The sequence below is a fragment of the Capricornis sumatraensis genome, chromosome 1 (genome assembly GCF_032405125.1).
Source record: "Capricornis sumatraensis isolate serow.1 chromosome 1, serow.2, whole genome shotgun sequence".
NCBI lineage: Eukaryota > Metazoa > Chordata > Mammalia > Artiodactyla > Bovidae > Capricornis > Capricornis sumatraensis.
Window position 1 is genome coordinate 236,891,290 of NC_091069.1, and position 13,731 is coordinate 236,905,020.

At 36.5% G+C, this 13,731-nt stretch overlaps 1 protein-coding gene across 1 annotated transcript in view; it reads right to left on the reverse strand.

Moving 5' to 3' along the window:
- ARMC8 (armadillo repeat containing 8) overlaps positions 1-13,731 on the reverse strand; it is a 104,908-nt gene that overhangs the window by 44,907 nt on the left and 46,270 nt on the right. Inside the window, exons 7-12 of the mRNA XM_068985575.1 lie at positions 11,731-11,811; positions 9,048-9,123; positions 8,861-8,951; positions 7,181-7,241; positions 4,568-4,768; positions 1,474-1,569 (exon numbers count right to left, since the gene is read on the reverse strand). Of these exons, the coding sequence (XP_068841676.1) occupies positions 1,474-1,569; positions 4,568-4,768; positions 7,181-7,241; positions 8,861-8,951; positions 9,048-9,123; positions 11,731-11,811 (606 nt within the window). The remainder of the gene's footprint in view (positions 1-1,473; positions 1,570-4,567; positions 4,769-7,180; positions 7,242-8,860; positions 8,952-9,047; positions 9,124-11,730; positions 11,812-13,731) is intronic.

A 13,731-nucleotide genomic window follows, 5' to 3' on the forward strand; every position in this document is an offset into this window, starting at 1 on the left:
CCCCCTCATTATGGTCCATCTATCTACCTCCCTTTCAGTCCATGGCATGGCCTTCTTGAGCTAAAAGAATGGGTAAAATACTTTTCTTTCCATTGGGCTCTACTAAACCATCCCCAAACAAATCATTATGTATTTAAGTTATACAGTCCACGTCAATTTTTAAAATGTTTTATCTATATGAATCGCAATAAAATCCTCTCCCCTTGGCAATATACCATGTTCCTAAACTGAATGAAACATATGAACATCAATATCCATAAATCATGCTTAGACAGAGGGAATATCGTATCACTAGTATGTCTGCCTTGAAGTAACAGTTTACAAATTAAAGCTTAGAGGTGTTGAAAAGGATTTTTATAGATATTTACTAAAACATATCAAGTCAAAAACATCTTGTTAACTGAACTAAACTGAGGTACATGGAAAACATTCAGCTTAGTTGTGTTTTCTGCACAGATTTTAAATCAAAGTTACTTACATATCTAATCTTACTGCTATTAATTTCAATTTTCTCCAACTGTGGTCCAATTTATTTTAATAAACCTACAGTTAATTCCATACTTCTCTCTCTACAAGCCCAAAGTACCTCTCTAAATCATGTTTAAGTCCCAACACTTGTGATTTCTCTCTCAGGGGTCCTTAAAATACCAATACAGGATGGGAAGATTTAGTAAACTGCCACATTTTGCTTTCTGCTATGGTTCATCAGGACAGAACATATGAATTAATTTATTGATGTTCCTAAAGTCTTGTGTATAATTTATTAGATTATACATTTTTGTGTGTAGTAAGCTCCAGCCTTTTGGTCTGTGGGAGAGAGCCAGATCAGAGCTTACAATACTTGACTCCCTGCTTAGAACTATTCTCATGAAGAACATGAGCTCAGTGTTGGACTAGACTGCAATAACATAAGGTGCTATACCAGTGATACATTTTTTGGGAGCTGGAAAATTCAGATGACCACTCACTAAACATAAAATCATTATTCCATAAAGATTTTATTCACATCAAACTTGCACAGTAGCAAAAAAAATCAAAACATAACTAAGCCACATATCAAAGAACAATATACAATAGAGATATGAATTTCTCAATGGCATTGGAAAGGATTTCCATAAATAACATTTACAATTCTAGTGTTAGGTCTTTCAAGGTATCTGAAGCTTCACAGTGCTAGAATTGATTTTTATCAGAACACATGCAAAAATGTGCAACATAATAATCCATATTAATGACACAAAAAAGCACGCCGGTTATTTGTCATTCCAGCATGGCCATGCCACTCTATGTTCTAAAAAAAAAAAACAACCCCCCAAATCCGGGTCCCATTCATTCTTCAATTATGCCTTTAGTCACTCTGTTTTATTATATTCAAACAGTCACTGTTAGTGCTCTTCACCACGACTTTCAGGTTGACGTCACTCCCTGCCTGCTGGCTGTCAGGACTGGGGGACGCCCCTCTCCCAGACTCACCTTCTTCCGGATGTCTTCATCGTTTGCTCCGAGAGAGGCATAGAGCTTGAATGCAGCCTGGCGAAGTTCATGAGCATGCTTTAAGTCATGATCAAGCTACAGGAGGAAAAAAAGATGTGTTCCAACCCAGTCCACAAATTAAATTTTCAATAAAACAAATAGAGTTGAAGAAAAAAAGAATGCTTAACAGCTACTAACATATTAGTGCTGGTTATTTGGGGGTTTGGCTCACATATGACTAAGACCTTGCTGGGTCTGTGTCAGGAAGACCCGGAATTCTTGCAGTTTGCTTCTGTCTAAAATGTGATAACACTGGTATATGAAAAACCTTTGTGATCTTTGAGCCCTAAAAATTCAGTGTTTCTTTAGTGGCACTGATGCTTGCTTGCACCAGTTGGTTTTTTTTGGCCATGGCATGTGGAATCTTAGTTCCCCAGCCAGAGATTGAATCTGTGCCCCCAGCAATGGAAGCGTGGAGTTCTAACCACTGGACCACCAGGGAATTCCCCACCAGCTCTTTGAAACACTCTCACAAACATGGCATACTCAGGCCTTTCCAGCCGTAGAATACAGCTGATAACTTGAGTGCTGCTGAATCTTTGAGAAGGTTTTCCCAAACATTAATAGTGCTAGCCAAATTTCAGCATTTAAAAAGCTTTTTAGAAGCAGGAAAATCTTTGTAAAAATACTTAATAAACAACAGAAAACAGTAATCATTACTATCTGTCTATTACAGCTATCTGAGAGTTGTTTTCAGGAGACTTTTTTGGGATAAATTTATTAAAATTACTGGTATGAAATAATTAATGCTGTCTTTCACATGCATAACTGGCTTTCTCAGTTATCAGTTCTTCCAAATACCTTTTATCAGTTACCTTCCAAATAACTTTTTCCAAATAAGTTGCCTTGGAAAACTTCACCCTTATGCAAAGATGTAGGTGTTGTTCATAATATTCTGAAACCCTCTTTTGAAAATTCCTAAAGAACTGAATGGCATACTAGCAAGAAAACCTTGACAATAACATATTTTCATCAACTAAGAGAGTTTTAACTGTCACTGGTGTGTGAAGTTGGAGAAACCCAGCTGGGTAATGTCATTTAGAGTAACAACAACAAAAACTCCAGAGTAAAAAAAAACTGAAACTCAGATGGGGTGGTTCTAAAGGCAATTCTTAAGTGTAGCTCCAAAAATATCTTGATCAAAGCAGGCACAGATGGTTTATGGGAGGAATCTCCCAATACACAATATTCATTTTGATGTGTAAGTTCTAAAATGTGTTCTTATGTCTTAACTACTTTCCAGTCATAACTCAGTAGAATACTAACTTGGACTTAAGCAAAGTATCGTGAAAATCACACATTATTAACATGCAAAAAGTCCCTTTTCGGTCTAGTATCCACACTTCTATGTCAGAAACCACTGTATCAAAAATAAAGATGACAAAACAAACTAATATTCAAGTTTAGGAGATTTTTAAAAGTCATTATTATCCCAGTTTTACTGTGATGGAAAAACTCTAGGAGAAGGGATAATCTATATACCAGTTAAATGTTTTGCATATATATAGGCTAGAAGTTCTTATAACTATTTCTTCACTCTCATATCCATCAAAGTGTTCTATTTGCCTTGCTGGGATGGTCAGCTAAAGGGGTTCATGAGGCTATAGTTAGGACTTGCTCATATATCTTTGTACTAGGAAGTACTGTGTTAGTTTGAGCAAGTAGTCAGAGGGAAAACAGACAAGGCAAGATGGTTCAATACAACCTATCACTTCTACTAGAAAAACAATACTATTGAAGGAAATGAAAGTGAAAGTAACTCAGTCGTGTCCAATTTTTTGTGACCCCATGGATTATACAGTCCATAGAATTCTCCAAGCCAGAATACTGGAGTGGGTAGCCTTTTCCTTCTCCAGGGGATCATCCCAATCCAGGGATCGAACCCAGGTCTTCCATATTGCAGGTGGATTCTTTACCAGCTGAGCCATGAGGGAAGCCCAAGAATACTGGAGTGGGTAGCCTATCCCTTTTCCAGCGGATCTTCCTGACCCAGGAATCAAACTGGGGTCTCCTGCATTGCAGGTGAATTCTTTATCAACTGAGCTATACTGAAGGAAGGGTAGGCACAAAACTTTAATATATAAAGGGCAGAGTACATTAATACAAATATCAATGAAAGTTATTCTAGGCCCTTTCTGAGACAGAGAAAGGTATACCCTTAATAGTTTGTTTTATTTTTAGTGTTAAATGCCAAAAGAATAGTTGCCTACCAGATGAAGTTTTTTGGAACCCAAGGGCAGGGGAGAGGTCAAAAGAATAGTTTTTAAAATTTACCATTGGGACCAGCAGCATTAAAAACATAGTCACATATGTGAAACAGTACTGGTTACCATTTAAGAGGCAATGCTCTCTCTACTGTGACCTCCTTAAATAAACTTTCTCTAACAGAATGTTTATCTCTCATGCTTAGAGAAGTGCATATGACATACAGGTTGAGAAAAACAAAGCCAAAAAGAATATCTACCATTCTAAGGAACTGATAGTTTGAGAAAAAGTTAGCACAATTTGGTCCTTGATGCTTTCAAACTAGAGGTTAGGTGGTGCTTTACTGTCAACTACCAGGCCCAAAACACAGTATAAAACTGCAGAAAAGAAAGAGGAGATGGCAAAAATTAGAAGAAAAGAAAGGAAAAAACAGTGGCAGAGAGTAAAATAAAGCCACTCAGCCTCCTGGAACAGAAGATTATCTTTGCTCTAAAGAATGAGAATATAGCAACAGAGATGATTCTGGAACCTTGAAAAGGATTAGAGGATGCTGATATAATGTCAATAACCCTAGCTTAGAGACCCTGCTATTTTGGGGTTAGGTGGGAATCAGGGATGAAATTTCTTGATTACCTCCTTACTAAAAAACTTAACAGACTGAATTCAAAAACTCATAAAGCAACATCATGTTTGTTACCGAAAGTAAAAGATTTCTTTACTTAAAAGGGCTTTGAACTGTAATTTATCAAGTGGTTCAAAGTAGTGAACAGTAAGAAAATCTTTTTTAAAATCCCTCTCTTGAGCTGCTGAAAAGGAAAAGAGAACATACCCTTTTAATATCAGTGATGGCACTCACAGAGCTGGGATACTTGAAGTAATCAGCAAGCATGGCAATGAGGTGATCAGTAATGCTAGCAATTCTCTGCAGCTCAACATCTGGTTCAATCAGATAGGCGAGTGTCTCAGCTCCTTCAACTCTCTCCTCTAGTAACCTCTCCTTACTGCACATTCGAACCAAACAAGGCAATGTCTGGAAGGAGTGAAATTAATTATTTGCTTTTTTGGTAAAGGGAAAAGCACGATGGAGATCATATAGTAACTAAATCGACCCAATGGTTTTTACTGGGAGTCATGTTGGTAATCAAATATTTCAATAAAGACTTTCAGAGAATAAAAGGATTTTTTTTGGAATGTAAAAACAAAATTCAGTGCGCATCAATCATTTATACTGGCACACTAAACTCACATATATTCAAAGCACTTTAGGCTTTTGTGATTGATGAGACTGAAGCTTTATCATACGACCTTACAAAAGACATTCAAGAATCCCTAATATATCAGTGCTGATGCTTCTGCCCTGTCTATGTATTTATTTACCTAAAATAATTCAGCAGTTTAATTAGGAAAAATTTTGCCTTAGAAAAAGCACACTATCTTTCCCTTGTGCTCGGCTGCTCAGTCGTGTCCGACTCTTTGTGACCCCATGGACTGCAGTCTGCCAGGCTCCTCTCCTCATGGAATTTTCTGGGCAAGAATACTGGAGTGGGTTGCCATTTCCTACTCCAGAATTTTTTCCTTAATGAGTGTGTCATGGCTGGGATGACTTTCAATTTTTTGTTTAGAGATTACAAAAACAAAATACAGCTTTAAAAATTCAGTGATCTTCCCATTGCTCAGATTCTACCAGTTCTCCTCTAATCCAAGCCAACTGCACCAATCACAATTCCTTGGTTCTCCAAAGAACTCCCTGGAATGACTGTGATATCAGTTTTACTTCTGAGGTCCTTTGAAAATCTTGGCTTGGTAATTAACCTACCTTAAAGATAAAGACAGTGCTACGTCATGTCCAACTTTGGCAATCCCATCAACTGTAGCCTGCCAGGCTCCTCTGTCCATGGGATTCTCCAGGCAAGAATACTGGAGTAGGTTGCCATTTCCTTCTCCAGGGGACCTTCCTGATGCAGGAATTGAACCCAGGTCTCCCACATTGCAGGCAGATGCTTTACTGACTGAGCTACGTGGGAAGCCCTACACTCAGTTCAGTTCAGTCGCTCAGTCGTGTCCGCCTCTTTGCGACCCCATGAATCACAGCACGCCAGGCCTCCCTGTCCATACATTAGGTTCTCATTAAAAATATCCCATGTTTATATTTCTAAGGCTGAAGAATTAACTTTAAAGGTTGATATGGATATAGAAACTGAAACGTTAGAATTATATGAAGCTTTCCTCTACAACCACAGTCAACTATGTTTTGTTCTAAGTTCCTATCATAGCTTTACCACAGAGTTCAGCACTTCATTGTTCACTACTGATCTCTTATCAGGCTGGTTCCATCTTTAAGATACAACCCTAGGCTTCCAAGAAGAAAGCCTTATTCTTATTTTCCTTTGAATAGTTACCAACATTTATCAATACCATAAATTCATGGATTATTGAATTTAATGCTCACAACTACTATCCAAAGAAGATACTATTAAACAAGTTTATCCATGAGGAAGAAAAGTAGGGATAGAGCAGTTAAGTAAGGATGTGGAAGCCCTCAGTGCTCTATGCAGCACTACCTACTTAGGGGTCCTCAGATCTCATTACATCAACTGTCTGCTTCACCAAAACTAAAGGAAACATTAATCTTCTTAATGGTCTTTTATCCTTGGGTTCATTTTGAACACAGATAATGAGAGATTTCACACTGACAAAATGACACACTATTTACAGCTATTCTGTTCTTTAGAGTTAAGAAGAAGTTTAATGCATTTAATATATTATTATTATTCTCAATAACCCTGTAGGATAGATGAGCAGGAATTATTGCTCTCATTTTCATAATTAGGAATCTGAGGCACCAAAAGAATAAGGGATGTGCCCAAGGCTACCAACCGAGTCACTGGTGAAGTGCTAAAACCAGAATCCAGGTCTTAGGACTTTTAGGGCTAGTCTTTCATCTGGGCTTTTCAGAGTTCTAGTTGCATCTGACACACCACAATAATGATGATTGCTTTCAAGTGTTATTTTCTTATTCTTTCTCATTACGCCTTTTTATTATCTGGCATGAGGGTGAAATTAAGTTTTCATCTGAAGAGTTAGCAAACTGCTTGCCTACAAAACTGTGTTGAAAACAATGAAAATCAAGTATTAAAATATATTTTCTATTTAACTTGAATCTTACATATTTTTATAGCATTTACATCCTTCTAATTACCACAAAAATGAAAAAGTTTGACATGCAAAGATTTACTTTAACTTTCAAAACACATCTAAAACCAATTTTTAAAAACTACAAGTCATCCCGCTGAAGAGCATGATGTTTTAATATTATTTCTTGCTGCGTTCAAATGCCGTAGTGATAAATATGTAAAAGGAAAAAGGAATATTAATATTTATAGTCAACGCTTAAATAGCTGGGTAATTTTCACATGTTTTTAGAAAGAACTAATTAGCTCACCTTTAATACAATACAGTTGTCATCTGTCCGAATTGCTCCAGCTCTACACATGTAAGTTAAACTGGAATAAGATGGCAGAAAGTAAGTTTTTGCTAGTATTTTAAAATTAAAAAAAAACAACAACTCTACTTGCTTTTAAGATATTATAGAGGAGAAAAAAGACACCTACTCTTACTTATCATGAGGGAGAAGGTTTTGACACTTTCTTACCTGAGATTCTGTTAATTAAACAAAACTACCTGATATATGCAGACAGTAAGCCAGATATTTTTAAAATAACTACAAAATTGTTTCAAAATTAAATGGCCAAATGAGTGGATAAACATTAAAGCAAGGTGTTAGGCACACTTGAGGCCTTTATACTTTTCTCTATACTTTTTATGTTTGAAATTTTCCGTAACAAAAAGGAAAAAATTTTTAAGTAAAATATAAATTCAACAAAGTATCTAAGTTTAAATGAGGTTAAATTGGGATATTTCAAATCTAATAACAGTAGAATTATCACAGAAGAAGTATTTTACTTGTAATACTTACAGCTATCCCTAAGATATTAACTTAACTAGTCAGATGTTAACAGTAGTGGCTTTGAGAATTAGTTAATGATTTGGTTCTTTTGAAAAACAATTTACCTTCACAATTATATCTGACTTTGAATAAGAACAAAATTACTTTCTCCTCTCTAAGCAAGTACTGAACATTAAGCACTTAAATTAATGAATTTCCATTTTGAATTAGATTCCTTTTCAGGAGGGCAAAAAATAAAATAAAATACCCCATGTTATGGCTTTGAGGGAAAGCTTCAAACAAATCAGTAAAATTCCATACTTATATTGTAGTAGTTAAATTCTTTATTACTGTTATCATTATCTTAAGATTTGTTACTGCATTGTTTTTTGAAGCCAGTTCCATGAGACCATTACCTTACTAACAAAAAGGCAAATGCTGCTTTGAAGACGAAAAGCAGATGAACAAAAAATACAAACCACATAAATAAATAGAAAACAGAAAATTCATGATGCAAGGATGATTCACTGAAAATTCCTCATCTGGGCCAAAATATTAGAGTTATGGCTTCTTAAAAATTGTAACTAAACCATTCACTTAGCACAGAACCCTACACAACAGATATTAACTCTATCTGGCAATGAATTGATAATTACAGATTTAACATGTATTGAATGCTTACAAGAGCCAGGAACTGTACTAATAAGAACTTTAAATAACTATTTTATAAATGGTCTCTATGAGGAATCTTTGTTTTGTTTTTCTAAAGAGGAAGAAGTCCCATTCTCTGAAATCATCCCTTGGTTATCAACTTCAACTAACTCTGTTTCTTTATATTCTCCTGACAATACTTAGCATAATCTGTGTTGGTTAAATCTGATCTAATTCTGTATTATTTTAACTGAAATACAAGGAGAAGGGAATGTACTGAAGTAATTTTCTGTAGGCAATCTTAGATGTTATGAGAGTTCTTATTCTGCCTGTAAACTGAGTACAAAACTCATAACCATTTAAGAAGATGACAATCCCATGACTGTCAGACTTCAAAATCCCCAGACAAGATGGGGACTGAGAGTGAGCTGACTAGGCTGTCCACAGCAGACAGGTGAAGTGCTGTCTCTCCCCACAGTAGACAGGTAAAGCTGTGTCTTTCTCCCACACCATCTTCACTTTTACCATTTTGCCGACGTCAGCTGCATCTCAATGGGCTTATCCCTCTGTAACATCTTCACAAAAATCTGTGGTAACAACTCTCCATCAACCAAAACTAGAAATAAAACAAGTAACAAGGAGTAAGGAATTTTTTAAATCTACAAAGTTCATAAATTAAATCATGTAGGTGCCACTGAAAGTTCCAGCCTACCATTTACCAGGGTCATCGATACCTGGGGGTTTTCAAAAGCTAAAACTGAGAAGCATTTCAGTGCTTGCATTCGAACCTATAAAAATAAACAAAGCATTTATTTTAATTTTGCAAATATGAATTTTAATCTCGAAGATTCTAAACTCTTCTGAAGAAATAACTATTTAAACCTGCTTAGAGTACTAAAGGAAGGGTTTGAGGGAATAAAAATAAGACTTGTATATCTGAAGAGTACAGTAAATTAGAATTAATTATAAAAAGTTAAAATTAATTTTGAAATAATGGAAAAGAAAGAACAGGAAAGAAGTAGCAACTAAAACTGAACTAGATAAATTCCAATCATATTTAAAAGAATGCTGTAAAAAATACAATGTTGATAAGGCAAAGGGAACTTAATAACAATAAATAACTAATTGCTTTTCAAGTGAGACATTTCTTCTTCCCAAATTGCAAACCAGAGAACTGAAGAGAAGACCAAAAAAAGTACTCTTATAGTTGTGTATGGCATGGGAAGTGGGGGAAGAGAACAGGAAAGAAAGTTATAAGAAAGTTCAAAAAAGGACTAATTCAACTTCAGAAATACTTATGAATTGTGTTTTGTTGTTTTTGTTTGGTTGCTAGGACGTGTCCGACTCTTTGCGACCCTATGGACAGTAGCCTGATAGGCTCCGGTTTTCCCAGATAAGAATACTGGAATGGATTGCCATTTCCTTCTTCAGGGGATCGTCCCAACTCAGGGATCAAACCTGTATCTTCTGCATTAGCAGGTGGTCTCTTTACCACTGAGCCATCAGGGAAGCCTGTATGAATTATGCTGCTGCTGCTGCTAAGTCGCTTCAGTCACGTCCGACTCTGTGTGAGCCCATAGACAGCAGCCCACCAGGCTCTCCTGTCCCTAGGATTCTCCAGGCAAGAACACTGGAGTGGGTTGCCATTTCCTTCTCCAAGGCATGAAAGTGAAAAGTGAAAGTAAAGTCGCTCAGTCGTGTCCCACTCTTAGCCACCCCATGGACTGCAGCCCACCAGGCTCCTCCATCCATGGGATTTTCCAGGCAAGAGTACTGGAGTGGGTTGCCATTTCCTTCTCCATGAATTATGCTACTATACCTCAAAACTGGGTAATTGGTCTGGGATGACACCAAGGCTCAAATTCTTGACCATACACAACATAGTTTATTAAGTTATTAGTTTTCATTCTTTCTGTTCAGTTTTCACCAAATGGCCTAATCCTTACTTCTAAGTCTGAGTAAGGTTCTTCTGTGGAGCCCAAGAGTGGCAGCACAGGTAGCTGGGATGTGAGGAAGCCCTGTCCCTCATTTGGGTGATACTCTGCAGCACAAGCACAAGCCCACAGGTGGAACCTAGAATATGTTCATGACACTTTGTCAGTGGAGTAAACCTTGGCGAGAGTAGTTATCAAAATCTTTTTCCTTCTACCACCTGTAACTTGTCATAGTAGATAAGGAAGTCTAGTGTGGAAAAAAGAAAGAAATGGAGGAAGAACTGGGGGAATTAATGAAGCTAGAGGATGGAAAAGAAGAGCAGTAGATCACGACCCTAGCAACTGTTTGTTGATGTGCAAGTGCTGACTGGTCTCAGCCTACAATGCTCTGTGCAAAGCAGAGGAAGCAATTCTAGCATACACTTCTTCCCCTTGCCTCTAGCTAGTTTCAAGCTGGTTCCAGTCCCCATTCCTATCCTTGTGAGATCTTCACCAAGATCTATTAATAACTTTGGATGTCTGGGGTAGGGAAAACATACATATTAGCAGGCCATACCTGCAATAAAGCTAAGGACCACAACAGCAGACTAGGATCAGCATAAATGGATAGGAGACAAGAATGACTGCTTCTCTGCTCTAAAAGAAATTCCTACCATACTTAGTTCTAATGTGACACAAGAAAGACAATGTCCCAATATTTGCTACAACTTACCAGTGGGACAATACTGAAATGATCGAAGTTTTAACTAAATGCCTGATAGAATATCATGATACTGCTTACCTGTATATAAAAGATAGTAAAGAAATTAAATTAACACACCTGAAAACCCTTGATTTTTTTAACTCAAAATACAAAATAGAACACATTTTAAATGTTGATGTATATGTGGGTATATGCTATAAGTTTTGGAGAAGGAAACAGCAACCCACTTCGGTATGCTTGCCTGGGAAATTCCACAGATAGAGGAGCCTGGTAGGCTACAGCCCATAGGGTCGCAAGAGTTGGACATGACTTAGCAATTAAACTACTAACACCATGCTGGAAGTTTGAGTCAATTGTGGTTAAATAAAGATTTCAAATAGGAAGTCAATCCAAAGTCTTTCCTGATCTAGCAAGCGAGCCCCTGCTCCTACATACTTCAAGGTACATGCAACTTTGGCACTGACACCATACCAAAAGAGATTACTAGTGATCACAAGTAAAAATCAAATCGCAATTTATACCACAACCATATCCTAAAAAAAGAAAAAAAAAAAAAAAAAAAGGAAAAGCAAGGTAGATTGTTTTTAAAAGCTTTCTATAGGAAAAACAATGCCTCACAACATTATACTGATAAAATACGATTCTTGATCACAATATCTATCAAAGAAACAACAAAATATGTGGGCCTCTTTCCCGACCAAGACTCTAATAACCAAAAATAAAATATAAAAATCAGGCCATAATTTTTAACATCTTACTTTGTAAGATACTGAGGTTAGTAGGTGAGCAATATTCTGAACTGCACCATGGTTAAATAAAATTGTTTGATGATCTGGACCCTGTAAGAAAAGAGAAAATATATTAAGAAGAGTAATAATTCATTCCAATAATACATTTACTTAAAAGGGGAAAACCACATTCACTGCAATGTAGAATTTTCAGTTCTACATTTGTATAAACCCATACCCAAAGAGCAGGGTAGACACTGTTTTTAGTCCTGCAAAGGGCTGTCACAGTTTACCTCTCATCTTAGTTCTTTAGAACGGCTCGCTGGCCCCTTACCTCCCCAGAATAAGGAAGGGGGCACAGAATATTCTGATATTGGCCCTCATCATCACAGCAATAGAAGCACTCCAAATTTTGCATTTCACTTGTACACCGTTATCCCCTATGCCCAAGGAGACAGTGTAGTCATTCTTACAACTTAAGACTGATGACTTAGTCAGAGAAAGTCTAAAACTAATCAGCTGCAAGAGAAACTAGACCAGAGCCCAAGCTACCTCAACACATCAGGGAGGTCTGAGCAGTGGATGGTGGGAAACAACACTCTGTAACTGGGAAGTAAACATGTTTTAGTTCTCTTTCTCTCTCATTTCTTTTAAAATTACTACTTCTTAGAGTTAGTAGGCGAAGAAATAGGAACATTCAGGTATTTTATTCTTTACCTGAAGAATAAAATACCTGTTTTCTACTAATCAATTTATCGAAGATCTTCAAAGTGGCTAAAGGTTAATGCAAGGCTTCGATTTTCCCAGTACTTAATTCATTTCTTTTATATCCCACCCATCCACTCAAATAATGAAAAGTCAATTAAAGCCAAGACAAGGATGGTATTTCATGTTTATCATTATTTAGGAGATAAAAGTGTAGCATCAAAAAGTAGGCTATCTGTCTGGATTCAACAGAAGAAACCAGTTCCTAGTGTAGAAAAAGAGCTCTCAAACCGCTTCTCCAATTCACTGTTTAGCTAATAACGATCTTACAGATGCTCATTCTTTCTTAGACCAAAATATCCATCATTTGAACTGGAAAGATTAGCATTTTCTTACCTCCAAGTAGTAAAAGAGCCATATTCTATTTTATAGGCTCCTAAATATTTTATCTATTATTAAGAGTACTTAAAAAAAAAACCCAGCAATTTCTCTCTTAATTTCCACACATTTAAAAAACTGAAGTTTAATTGATCCTATACATTTTCTAACTTCTAATCACTACATAATATTCCACAGTTTACTCATGCAAACCCCCATTACATATTTTAAGTAGTTTCTAATGTCACACTATTATAAACAATGTTTTGTTGAATATTAGTAAAGCGGCATCTCAGTGCAGATCCTTAGGGTATGAGGACAAATTCCCAGAGTACAACTTCTTGATATTATTTATCAGTATATATCCACTCAGAACAGTACAAACTTGCTTTTATAATAACTGAAAATACTGACATTCCCAGCGCACAGTCTTGAAGTATATTCTTTTCCTACCTCATTCTCACTCATGCATCTGCAGTTACAATTATAGGTACTCCTTATTGGGTACCTGCTACATGTGGGGCCCTGCTCTAAATGCTCTCTATTTGAATTGACTCATTTGAAACATGGTCTCTGGCTTATTCATTACAAGGGTAGTGGTGGAGACTATGATGGGGAAGCCAAGGAAAAGAAGGGTCTTCTAAGAATTTGATCCATTTTTTTCTTATCTATTAATAAAACATAACTAGAATAAATTATGAAGATAAGCCTCAGTTAGCCTTGGCTTACAAATTTTAACGTGCTGACTTATACACAGGTAATGTTCAACAGAACAGCCAAGTGGGCAGGGGGCTGCTTTTACTCCCTGTACTTCACTGCTCTCCCATTGTATTCAGCCAAGCTGTTCCTGCTTTCAGGTGACCTAATACTAATAGATTATTTTATACTCTTCAAGACATTTTACAGATATACAAACAAATACCCAAATATATTCTTTCCTCTATTTTA